The 13,401-nt window shown below is 36.0% G+C and overlaps 1 protein-coding gene across 1 annotated transcript in view; it reads right to left on the bottom strand.

Moving 5' to 3' along the window:
• The window catches only part of MYCBP2 (MYC binding protein 2), a 270,931-nt gene that overhangs the window by 40,032 nt on the left and 217,498 nt on the right, over window positions 1-13,401 (bottom strand). The window contains 4 exon segments of the mRNA XM_036831466.1: window positions 1,235-1,402; window positions 3,393-3,637; window positions 4,408-4,577; window positions 5,525-7,168. Of these exon segments, the coding sequence (XP_036687361.1) occupies window positions 1,235-1,402; window positions 3,393-3,637; window positions 4,408-4,577; window positions 5,525-7,168 (2,227 nt within the window).

Consider the following 13,401-nt stretch of genomic DNA (forward strand, 5'->3'; position numbering starts at 1 on the left):
TGTCACCTCATTCCATGTTGGGCTATTTTTGCTCTCACCCTGAGTTCTAGAGTTGTTTCTTTTCCATCGTTCAAGCCAGGTTTAAAATCCTATGTCCCTCAGTAAAGCTTATATACTTTCTAGTAAGTGTTAGCTAACTCCCTGGCCATTTTCTTTCCTCACTGCCTAAGTGTGTGCACATTCTTGTTTGAACAGATGATAAATGTTGTACATAACTAACTGGAGTAAAGGTGCCTGGATGTCAGTTTCTGCTGTTTGGCTCCAGAATGACCAGAATATAGGGATATGTTCATTTAATTCACTGTATATATGGTGTTACTATAAAGCACAAGACATCTTTTCTGCTTTTAGAGGAAGTTTATCTATCAACGTAAAAAATTGTTGTACAACCTAAAAAATAATGACTTGTTCTTGTAAAATTGATCAAGCTTGAGAAGAAACTCAAGCAACACAAGAAAACCCAAAGGTTTCCTTTCTAATGACATCGTGTTCACAGTTACTCATGCCTGAACTCTTGATGCTATCCTAAACTGATCCTTTTCATTATCCAGTCACTCAACAAGTCACACTGATTTTTCCTCCAAAATATTTCCTTTACCCATCTGTCTTTAACAACCATTGCCAACACCATCCAATTCTACACACACAGCTGTAATCTTTGATTGAAATGTTCAGCTTCTCAGTTGACACTGTGAGACTATTTCTGCATTTGTACCATGTCATTCCTCCTCTAAAAACTCTCAGTGGTACCCTGTTTCCTTCTGCATCATATTTATATGCTTCTCTTCAGTTTTCAAGAAGCCCTTTACTCTGATACTATAAGGGGGTAGGGTGGGGCCGGGGGGAGCACTGCAAGTAATAATCCAAGAAGCTCAAGATCTACTTTCAGTGCTACTTCTCCCGTGAAACCTTCTCTAAGTACTGCCTCAAAGTGACCTTCCTCTAGTCTGATTTAGTACAGCATTAAATGATATAATATACAATGGAAATGGAATCCTTTATTGCTTCACTAGTTGATCTTTTCTCTCCAACTGGATCTGCCTCTGCTATCAAGGACCTTACCTGATTCATGAATGCATGCTTTTTCTTACTGCTCTAACAGTTAGCAGAGTTGACACAACTTCCTTCCCGAGATGGAGGTATGTATGAAAGATCTTCTAGAGCATTCTCTTCTAGCTTACAGTCTTTCTTCCACCAAACACTGGACTCAACAGAAAGACAGTAACTCAAATACCTGGGTGGCATGGACTTCATGTTGCTCTCTGGCTCTTCAAATACATTGGGACTCGCATCAGGAGTTACTGATATGTACGGGGCAGGTACAGATGTTGAACGCAGGTATCTCATCTCATCCTGGAATAGGTTGTCATCTTGATAACCCACAAAATTTTCATGATGATGCCTGCATCAAATCAAACCCAATAACTTGAAGTATGATGGCAATACGGATAACTGTCTATTTTTAATCTCCTTCGTAAAAGTAAAAGCAACCCATTAAGTCTGTAACTGAGGATTAAAGTATTAAAATAGTCGTAGATGTAAGCGAAAGGAGATAAAAGTCTGATAATTTTACACACAGATATTCCTGGTACCATAAACATTTCAAATCCAAAACTGAATGTATTTTCTTTCCTTTTTAGAACGTTTCCATCTTCTAGCTTTAGTGAGTGATCCCACCAGCTATCCAGGTGCCTTACACTAAAGTATCTCGGTGTCACAGCAGGCTCAGCCCTCGACCACGACCAGTCACTTAGGCCTGTGGATACCAGGTTCCCTCTCACTATTCCCCTTCTTGTTCCCCACCATCACTGCCTTGCTTCAGGCTCATGACATTTCTTGCATGGACTACTAAAGCACAGGCGGTGACCTTTTTTTTTTTTTTTTTTAAGAGTGAAATTTGAAAAAGATTAGATATATGAAATGTTCCATGGGTTAGAGGGATATCTATTCCCCAAAGGGCTAAGAATATAAAATCCATAATTAGAGTATGCCAGCATTTTTTACATGTTTTACCATTTGATTCTATCCTTTCAAACTGGAACAGAGAGGTACTAGCCTAAGTACAGCAAACAGGTGACTGAAGCTGAAGGCTTGCTGTACTTGGCATTCCTGATGATTTCCTCCGCAGTCCCAAATGTCCTTAGTCTCACATTTTCATTTTTGTTTCCCACTCATTTTATTGAATAATAAGTACAAAAACAAACAAACAAAATACATAACTCTGCTTCTCAAAATGGAACTGTTGGTTGGAAAGCCACGGCAGCAGGCAATTTCTAGAAATCTTCATTTGTCTGCTGATGAAAAAAATCTGAATTTGGCTTATGAAAGGCTGTTTTAGAGTATCAGTGTACAATGCATGAACATATGGGTTGCACCAGCAAAGCCCAATACAGGAAAAACAGTACACTGCTAACAGGCTTCTCTCCATCTTCACTTATGCCCTTTGATCCGGTTTCCACATTAGCAGCAGAGTGATCTCCCAACTGCAAACCAGTTCACGCATTTCCTTGTTTAAAATTCTTCTTTATCCACTGTTTCCTCTATGGGATAAAATCCAACCTTAGCATGGGCTACAGAGCCACACGCATTACCTGGTCTTGGGAAACAACACTTCATATATTTCTCCTGGTAACCGATACTTTAATAAGCCTGTATTCCTTCAATGTGTAATGCTATTTCATTTGTGTCCTCACATATGTGTTTTATGTCAGGAAATGCTTTCCTCTCATTTCCTGCTTGATTGATTTCTAGTTATCCTTCAAGACTGCTAAAATGTCATATCCTCTGGGAAACCTTTCCTTATTTCCTTGGGAAGATTCAGGTACTCTCTACCTTTTACGCTATGACAGTATTCTATACACACTTCTATCATAAGTACTCCTCACGTAACATTTTAAATGTTTCCTTTACATATCTGTCTCCACCGGAGTGTGAACACACGAAGTCAGGATTTTATTATATCCATCTTAGTGTAACACAAAGCTGGTACTCAGCTAACCAACATTTAGATGCTAACAGAATTAATAATTTGAAAAATGAAAGATTTTGGATAGCAAATATCAGTTTATTTCCATTTTAGCATTTCCCACTATTAACACACTGACGTCTACCTAGCAAAGACTAAAAGATAGCTGAAGTCTTACTAAGACATACTGTGTATTAATAATAATACAGATCAACACAGTATTTACATATTTTTTCAAATACCTACTACTCTAAAGTTTATACCTCTACCAGTCATATTTCTGAGTTAAGGCAACTCAGAAAATAAATTCCTGGAGGTCACTTTGCTGTATACAATATGTACTGTAGTGTGGAAATTCAGAGCATGATATTAAACAGTAGCTGTTAATCCAAAGTGATTTAAAAAAACAACAGCCGAGTTATATTACCTAGCTAATGTCTGCAGGTAGAGACAAGGCATTTTAACCGGAAGATCCTCAGAAATGCCCTCTTTCACGCTGGGAAGTTGAGACTGGAATGGCTTTGTAGGATGGTAACACAGAATGCTTGGTTCGGCCGCGCTGCTCAGGGAAAGCAGGAAGAGGGCGTTTGCTTTAATCACTTGGTGAGCTTCCATAGTGGGCAAGGCCCGAGGAGTCTTGACTTGCATTGGCTTCCTCCTGGATTGTTTGACCTGGAAAGAAAATTTGTAGGGATCTTTTCCTAATTATACTCAAATTTTAAATTTCTTAACCTAACATATTTTGAATTTCCAATAAAAATTATTAAACACTGTAGAACTGCTTTCAAATAATAATAGTGATTCCCAAAAGCAACATTCACTTCATGCTTCTCCTGAACTTATGAAAAATAATTTATATCAAATGCAAACTATATTTTTCTCTTTCCTTGGGAAAGTTAAAAAACCTAAGTAGTAAAATCTAAATGTAGTTATCTAAATAAAAGAGTAAATAATCTGTGTGTGCGTGCATGTATATTTGGCAAATATTTTTAGCTAGGTGTGTCACTAGTGTGAATGATCCTGACTTTCCATGAGTCCTCAACATAATTAGGGATTAAGAGAAAGAGAGAGGAGATGAAGAGTAGAAAAAGAAAAGGAAAAAGAAAAAGAGAGAGTTAAGAGAGATAAAGGTGAAGAGGGAAAGCTATATATATGTGTAGAATAGCAGACAAATTAATAATACAAAATTACGCAGTAAACATCTGTCAATAAGGTATATATGCTACAGGAGAGTTGTTTTGTGTTATCCCAAGATATAATTTGTTTTTGTAATTAAAAACAGCTGACCTGGTACATAAATTAAATTTATATATTATTCCTGTTATGAAGGCTGATCTTTAGTATCAATTATGTGGAGTTGTCTGATAATATGATCATAAAAAGAGATTTTTATAAGGTTTATCCTTATCACTAACAGCATAGCCAGAACAAAATAAAAATACCTTCTCCCTTGCAGCAGCCTGTTTTTCACGGAGGTATTTTTCTCTACAGCGATCACACACCAGGTACCACGTGCTTCCCCCTATGCCACCATCACCACAGTTACCAGCCCATCCTCCACAAAAATGCCCAATGCTATTGTAACCTTGTCCACCAGCATACCGGCCACAACCTTGAAGTAAGAACATAAATAAAAATTTAACACTTTAAGTGTCCGTAATAGTCTGCTCCTTGCCACCTGTACATAAATGACAGCTTTTCCTTCTCAAAGTAAGCAAAATACTGAAGCAAATATCTAACCCCGACCTGGGCTGTTAATTATATCAGCAAAATTGCAGGTGTAACCAAAAGTAATCAATTAAACGATGACTAAAATACTGACGATACTCTATACAGGCAGATGAAAAGAAATGTTAAGATATGGGTACATTTAGATTTATTTAAGTATGCTAAAAAAATTGGAGAAGACAGGTATTAGGTATAAAATACTCTGTGAGAATAATATATTTTACAAATCATGTATTTTACAAAAGGTTGCAGTGTAATATGTAGGAAGAGAAAAACATTTACCCAAATTCATAATAAGTGAATTTTGGAATATTAATTGTTACAGAAATCGTTACATTTACCTAAAACATAAAACTGTCTTCTGATGAAACAGTTAATCTCTTCCACAGGAAAATGCCCAAAGAAATCAGTATAATCTAATTTAACTTGCAATTCTGAACAGGAAAACAATACAATCAAAGGAGACCTAATGTTGTGACCTTTCCTGTGTGTATGGACATGTCCTTATTTCTATTGTGTGAGACACCTTAACAGCATCTTTTGGGTAACACATAAAATATTTAAAAAGTTAACAATATCTCAGAATGTGATACATTAAAATGAAATAGTACTAGATTGCCTTACCACCATACTATTAGATTTCTTTACCTATTTTTCATAAACCCTATACTGTACTGATAAAGCACTTAAAAAATTACATTGTAAGACACTATAAATTCTGGGCAAAAGTTTCCCTGTACTTTAACATAATTCATGGAACAGCTTAAGTCAAAGTGACCTAATTTGTTTTTCTACACAAAGTACTTACATATATTCAATAACATCACTTACCTGGGTGAGCCTGTCTCATGTGGTAGGTCACTGGGTATGGATGTGACTCTCCACAGAGCTCACAGATGGTATCTTTCTCTGGTCCTCCTACCGCCAGCTGGGCCATTTCACCAAACAAATTACCTCTGGGCCGAACTTCTGTCTTTTCTTTTTTCTTTTTTTCTTTTTTGGCCTTTTTATTCTCTTTCTCACACTCCTTCTTTTTAAGGACTGCACAAGAACCAGGACTTGGAAAAATCATATTCTGGGAAGCTGCTTTGATAGTAGCCAAAGAGATGTCTTCCCAAAAAGCCACTAAATGTTGCAGAGTCAGGGGAAGAGGAGACTTAGACTTCATTGGGTGATGCATGGACATTTCAAAAGTGGCCTCAGTTTTCCCGTCTTCACATTTTTCATGCAGAGGAGGTTCCTTAAGCATAGACAATACCTTATTTTTGTTGATACTACCCATTTTAGATATATCTGGTCCATGAGGTGCAATATTAAACATATTCAGTGCAGATGATATTTCCAATGAGTGTCTATTTTTTAATTTGGTTTCCTTTTCTTCTGTAGGCTGCTGGCTGCCTAAACTACTTCTTATAGGAGCATGTTCTTTGGAAAGTTCAGGATTAAATTTTAAGAAAGAGGAACAAGCCATCGCATCGTGTACTATGCCTTCGTGCCACAGGAAAGAGGCAAAGACGGCTCTGGCACACTCAGCCACGGAAGGGGACATGGCTTGCTTGGCTGGCTCTAAAGGTTTGGATCCATCTCCTTTGAAGAGAAAGCTAGATTTTTCCTTCTTGGGCCTGGTGTGCCTATTAGCACATTTCCGACTTGTCTTGGGGGATGCTCTCGTTTCCTGTTCATCTTTCAGTGGTGCTTTTCCTATGCTGAAATGAACTTTATTTGGACCTTCATCCACACCCTTAAATTCACTGCTTTCGTCACAGGTGCTGTCTGTTAGGCTATTCGTTTTTAAAGTACTTGAAGTGCAGACTTCAACCACCTCACTGTGGAGGTTTTCTTGTACCACGTGGGGAGAAGGAGCTCTATTTTCGGATCCAGGGGAGTCTTTAGAATCCTTTGGTACTGCTTTTGGTTTCGGTGATGTTGATCGTCCCCTTAATGGTTCTGTGAGGGGCATTTTCTTCTTGCGGAGGGTATCTGGATCAAGGGTGTAAGAGTCTGATTTGGAACGTTCCCGAGGAGGATCAAGTTTCGTCTTAACAGGAGCAGTGCTCTTCTGAGGTAGACTTTTATCGTGCGGTGAGGAAGAGCGTGCAGAGCTAGCACCGGATGGGCTAGACCTACTGGCTGGGAGAGTCTTTGGCTTAGGAGATGACGACCGAGAACCTGGTCCTGGGGATTCAGCTCTGAAGCTAGAAGACATCTTCCCATCAGATTTCAGTGTCTGCAAGGTGTTATGGTTGGGGGATAATGACCTACTGTGAGAATCTGACCTCAGCTTTGCAGCATCGGATTTCAACATGAGAGATTCACTAGCCGATAGTCCTTCTGTACCCCTCTGCTTCTTCTGGTCAGCAGTAGTCCGGCTCATACGTCCATCGGGTTTAAGTGTTCTGCTGTGTTTGGAGGGCAGTTCTGATTTTCCTGATGTACAGACTGGTCTAGAAGATGTTGAGATAGTTCCTCGGTCACCTGTATGGTCCATTTCATAGTGAAACTTGTTAATATAATTATAACTTACTGATGATTTAGCCACTAAACAATGAAATAAAAAAACATAGCTAAAAAAAATTTGTATTGCTTGTCACAGACAAAAATACTTCAAGAATAAAGAAAAAAGGGGGAATTCTCGTCAAATTTCTATTACATCATTTTATAATTCTAATATTCTAATGTTTGGATTAGAATAATTTATAATCAATGTATGAATGCCCTAAAGCTATTATTTAATTACATGTAATGCAGGCAGTCTGTTATTTGTAAAGAGGTTATATTCTAAAAGCTTATTTAGTTCATAAGCTTAGCTGGTTAGAACTCAGAGCTTGAAGAAGAAAAATGGTGGGATCCTCAGAATTAGAATTACAAGTCTGAATTCTGGGGCCTTTCAACAAGGAGTCAGGAGAATAACAGAAAAAAAAAGGATAAAAAGAAAAATAATCTCGCTCTTTCCTAGGCAAAGCACTAGATGTTTCTACATGAGCACCACTTGTTTTTGGCATCCTGGCCCTCGTTCAGTGTCTCTCCTTCCTACTACTTCATGCTTTTCCTTTGAGGCATTAGAGCCAGGTCGTCTTTGCTGTCAGTCTGTGGTACAACCTTCAGGATTATCTTTCCTCCCTAAAATCAAAACTTCTACCCTCAGTGCAAGTGATACTAGTTCACTGTTAGGAGGAAAGCAACCTGATTGAAGTGATTCAAGTGACATGAAAAACTGAAAATCCATAAACCTTGCTAGAAGCATTTATATTTTTTGAAAAAGGGATACTTAGTAAATTGAGATGACTCAGGTTACACTGTAGTTCTTTCTTTTTCCTTTTTAAAGGGATATGAACAAGTTTGGATAAAGTAGAAACGTGTTTTGGGGCTTGCTTGCAATGTGTGTGGGTAGAGTCACAGCCTAGTTATCTAAATGTCAAGAGAGCTTTGCCATGGCATCTGCCTCCTCATGGAAGGCCTGCAAGGGCTGGTATTTTTGCTCATTACTACTCTCCACTGAGGTCATGTCAAGAATGGGTCAGCATAGTAAGTGCTTTTGTTAAATGAGCAAACAAATTCCTATTTTCTTAGTTTCTTTCCCTTCTGCTAGTCACAAATCTTCAGATTCTCTAAAAACTCACTTTTTACTTTTATGGCTCCCACGGCCACAGGGCAGAGGCGACAGGAGCCATTGTTGTGTGAGGGTCAGATTTTATAAACCAATATACTGTATGTGGTAGAATCAAGCATCAGCTTAGTCCCTGCCACTAATGTGGAGTGACTGATGTCTGGAGCACTAGTTTTTTTTATTACTCTGACAGCTGGAAATGCCTTCATCATCACATTTATTTCATGAGCTGAACCGTACATAATGCTGAATCTAGACAAATAAGCAGTAAATCTTTAATATTTGGCACCCCTCTCTCTACAAGATTAATTCGTGAATTGAAAGAGGTTTGCTTTGTAATTAATGATGCACAATTCCTCATAAAGGAAATCTCCACTGTGACGGGCTAAACAACTGAATCTTCCAAATATCAGGAACACCACTTGTCATATGCTGGCAAAAATGTTTGTTATATAGAGAGGGTCAGAGAGTATGGGCAGCTGTATACCTTATTTCTATGCTTCAAGTAATGGTGAATATTTTTTTAAGATCTGTAAGTGGTGACAGCTGAATACCTGTTGGAGTCTAGGCACATAAATAATGCACCTTTATTTCTTCCCAAGATGTCAGATTACAGTTACATCCCGCTGAAAAAATTTACTTTTCCAAAATATATTTCATATATTTTTAAAAAACAAATACGTCAAGTTAGTTAAGTGTGGTAAACCCACATACTAACTAACTGATGTTTATCTTCTTCATTTGGGTTTCAAAAGTTTTGAGGCATGCAGTAAGTATTACTAAAAATGGTCATGTGGCTGCTTTAAGTATCAATAAATATCAACACAATTTGTTAAAAAGCTTTAGATCATAAATATTTTCACATTCATCACTTAATTTTGTTTAATGTTTATCATATGTAAGTTTAAGCAATAATGGATACTTTTTTTAATCTCAAAAGATTCTAAAGAAAAAATAATACAGGACAGGATAAAAATTTAGTACATTCAAACAGATTAGTGAAAATATTAAATATTAGGTACTCATTAATAACCTGCATATTTTTATGCCAAAATTATAAATAAAAGGTTATATAATACCACCCTATAATATAATATAATCATAATATAATACTCTACTGTAATATGATATGCCATAGTATATACTATATATCAGGTTACACAAGACTATATACTACAGAGATCAGGTTCTATAATTATACTACAATATTATATAGTATCACTGTCAACTGTACAAAGGAGAAATGTAAAACCGTTCTACTCATTTCTAGGAATACAAGATTTTAAAAGTTTAATTAAACATTATTACACTAAGACAAAAATATGTGATTAGGTATCTACAGTATTTTATAAGACCAGAACATATTTTAAAATCGTCTGGCATTTTATCAATTGTCAATAGTTTAAACATTTCTAAGTTTAAAGTATTAAAACAAAGCAGCTAAGAAAACACTATAAGGAAGACTCATGCCAGACAGGACAGCCCTGAAAACTAAGGTAAACTAAAGAATTTAATTATCAAACTGTTTCTCATAAAAAAAACGAAAACAGGAAAATGATTTTTACATTACCTAACAGAAAAAATGAGTCTAAGACTAACCTGTCACATGAGATACTATATTCTTATAGATCACAACGTGCTTTACGGCTTACACATATACCACCTTGTTCTGGTAATAATGGTGTTACAATTCCCCAAAGGCATCTATTTCTACATACTTATTTTATTTAAGATCTCATATAGGTTTGAAATTAAGCCAGAGTTCTATTTAACCAACAGATAGTAAACAGGCATATCGATTAGGACAATCAATACAATATTGAACAGATATATCACAAATTACCCCCAAATATCAAATTTTAAATAAAATTATAAACTTTAACCTTAAATGGAATGAGATGAAAATGACTGAGGTGAACTAAAACTTCTTTCTTGAAACCTCCTAGGTTTATTAAGAATGGCCCATCCGTGAAGGCACGCATACCCACCCTTCAGTTTGTGAGACAGAGATGAGAGAGCAGAGGCAGGCCCAGCTACACCATAATTTTTGTAAATGCGCTCACGAGAAGCAAGGTTGCGAGATGGAGATTCTACAGTGGAAAACATTGGCAAAGAAGCAGCACAGATTCAATGGAAAAAAAATTTAGCAGAGAACACAAGCAGAAACAAAGCATTTCAAATGGTATGCGCGACTACTAACTTATTAAAAAGTTTATATTCTGCTAAATTTTCCAGCAAGTTTATTATTTCTCTAAAATTAAAAACCAAATACAAAGGTCAAATTAATTAATTTAGACTAATAACAACAGCGCCAAATGTGTTAGGCTAAAAGTTAAATAACATTCATAGCACTGATAAATCAAATTTGAGCATTTCTTTTCAGACTAATATTTCTTTAACTCAGTTTTCTTTAATTTGGTGCTCACTTACTTATAAATGAAAGTTTATAAGTAATTTTTTTTTGTAAATAGTGGGAGATAAAGAGATGTTACTTACAGTTTAACCTATTGTCACCTGGTTTTCTGTATGGACACATGACTATAATTTTTCCAGTATGTATCTCAGAATGGACCCAAGTTGACATTTACAGTCAACTACTTTTCTGAGTCCATCCTCAGTAAAAAATGTTAGTGCTAATCCTAATATTTAGTGTTTGTTTTGTCAATCATATTACTGAGATACCAAATTCTGTTTATAAGAAGTCTCACAACACAAACAAAGCAAAAAAGATTTACAAGTCACTGAAAATGTTAGACACATTAATGATTCACCATGCAGAAAATGAAGTACTTAAAATTAAAAAAAATTACCTTTTTTCAAAAAATTAACAGAACCTTTAAAGTGGTCTTTCAAAAGTAGTATGCTAAAAAAAAATCTCTATCTAAATCTGAAAATAAATCCACTATTTAAAATTTTAACTCATGGCAATGAAAATAAATGTAATCAAGTGAGCTGAAATAAATTCAGGTAATAAGGAGATAACTTTCTTAATATTATTGAAATTAAAAAAATGAATACAACACACACTTTTCTCAAAACAGAAAAAGTAATAGTTGACTAATTCATTATTATGGCCAAGATTAAAGATGAACTATTCATAAAACCAAGAATCCTGCCATATAAGGTACTGAGTATGTATTATGTGTCAGACATTGTCCTAGGAATTGAGCATAAAATGATGAACAGAAATGAAGTCCCTACTCTTATGGAGCTTATCTTCCAGTAAAAGGAGAGAGACAATGAACAAATACACCCTAGATGGAGCGGCGATAAACCTGAGAGTCATAAGCACGCAGATGTTGGGTAATACTCCATGCCTGGATAAGACAACTTAGGTAGCAAGGCCTAGAAGAGACCAAACCCCTGGGACAGTCCTAGGAATACAGAATAGAGGAGGATGTAGAAAAGAGACTGGACATGAACAGCTGAGGTAGGAGATGATATCCAGCAGGCAAAGGAAGAAGGCGTTTCAAGGAAAAGAGAAAGATCAATCCTGTCAAACACTGCCAACAGAGCAAGTAAAATGAAATCTTAGAACTGACAGTTGAACTTAGCAAAACAAAAGTCAAAAACTGAATAGAGCAATTTCTGTGGATAAGGACAACTGCAAACACCCCCTGTAGTTGGTTCAAGAGAGAATGGTAGGAGTGGGTGGAGGGATGCAGACACATGCCAACAAGTCATGTTCCTCTAAGTTAAAGAAATGTTAAAATTTTAATATTTTTGAGCATTCTTCTTTTTAAAGTGTGTAAGACTCAAAGGCACCAGGAACTGCAAAATGAGGTCTTATGCTATTTCAATCTCATATAATACTTACTCTGCAACTCTCACTGAAAATGTCAGTTAGGAGAGTGCCAGCTTTTGATTGGAATTCAAGGACGATTCAAACTGCCAATGTAAGGATACAGTCTCGTAGCTTGGTCACTAAAATCTGTGAAGACTGGGTTTAGCAGGAGGACACAGGAGCAGGAAATCAGAATACTATCTTAATTAAAAGCACCCGTAACATAAATGTACAAAACTACATGGACACTTATTAGATAAGATGTTAGAGGTTTAAGGACAAACTCCTGGAAAAAGTTTTGAAGCCAAATCATCCTTGAAGTCTTTCCAATGTGCTACAAAACCTAAAGAGACTGGATTCCTAGGTATGATTCAGAGTGAATAAGATGAAAGAAACATCTTTCGAAAGTCTACAAAAGATTACTGTTAAATGCCTAAACACAGTAAGCTGTGATTTCACACAACACTTGTTCTAGACATTTAATTTTCATAAGCTCATGTTTAAAATACTTTGAAATAGTTAACTTTTTAAAAGATTTATATCTTTCAATTTAAAAAGGTAAGTAATCCTTAAGAGATACTTTGCTATCTATGCACAGAAGAAAAAACTGATCAACTTTTAGACATCTGATGAAGATTAATCATGCTCCTTTTTACCTTGCTTTATAGATAAAACAATCAATTATTAAATTAATGTCTGTAGAATTTTGATTTTTTTGTCATAATACAGTTAACTAAGGAGAAAAATGTTTAAAACAATATAAAAAGCTGGATTTTTTCTCCAGTACACAATTGAAGTCAACGTTGTTTGTTTGGTATAAAGTATCCCCTTATTAACAATACGGTTCTTTACATGTCATTTATTCTTTGTTTTCTTTGTTTTAAATCCCGAGTATCAAGTCCCCTGGGGTACTTCATTCATTCTCTGGTCATAGAAACTCTGAGCTCATTGTAAATTGTATTTTAAAAAATTACTCCCTAGGCTAATGATAATAATAAAACAGTACAACTTTTCTTTTTAATAAGGAAAGCATTCTCATTTCAGTTGGACAAAGACAAATTGTGGTTTTGCTGTATCAGGACCTTGACCTTGTTATTGGGACAATACACTGGAAGAATCAAGGCACCTGTCACCATCTGGTGGCAGTACACAAAACTGCAGTTCTGAGATTTAGAAAGGGGCGTATACTCTTTCAGGTTTGAGTCAACAATGAAGTAATGATCTTCTTCATCCATTCATCTGTTGATGGCACTTAGGTTGCTTCCATACCTTGGCAATTATAAACAATGCTGCTATGAACACTGGAGTGCGTGTATC

The sequence above is a fragment of the Balaenoptera musculus genome, chromosome 18 (genome assembly GCF_009873245.2).
Source record: "Balaenoptera musculus isolate JJ_BM4_2016_0621 chromosome 18, mBalMus1.pri.v3, whole genome shotgun sequence".
Classification (NCBI taxonomy): Eukaryota; Metazoa; Chordata; class Mammalia; order Artiodactyla; family Balaenopteridae; genus Balaenoptera; species Balaenoptera musculus.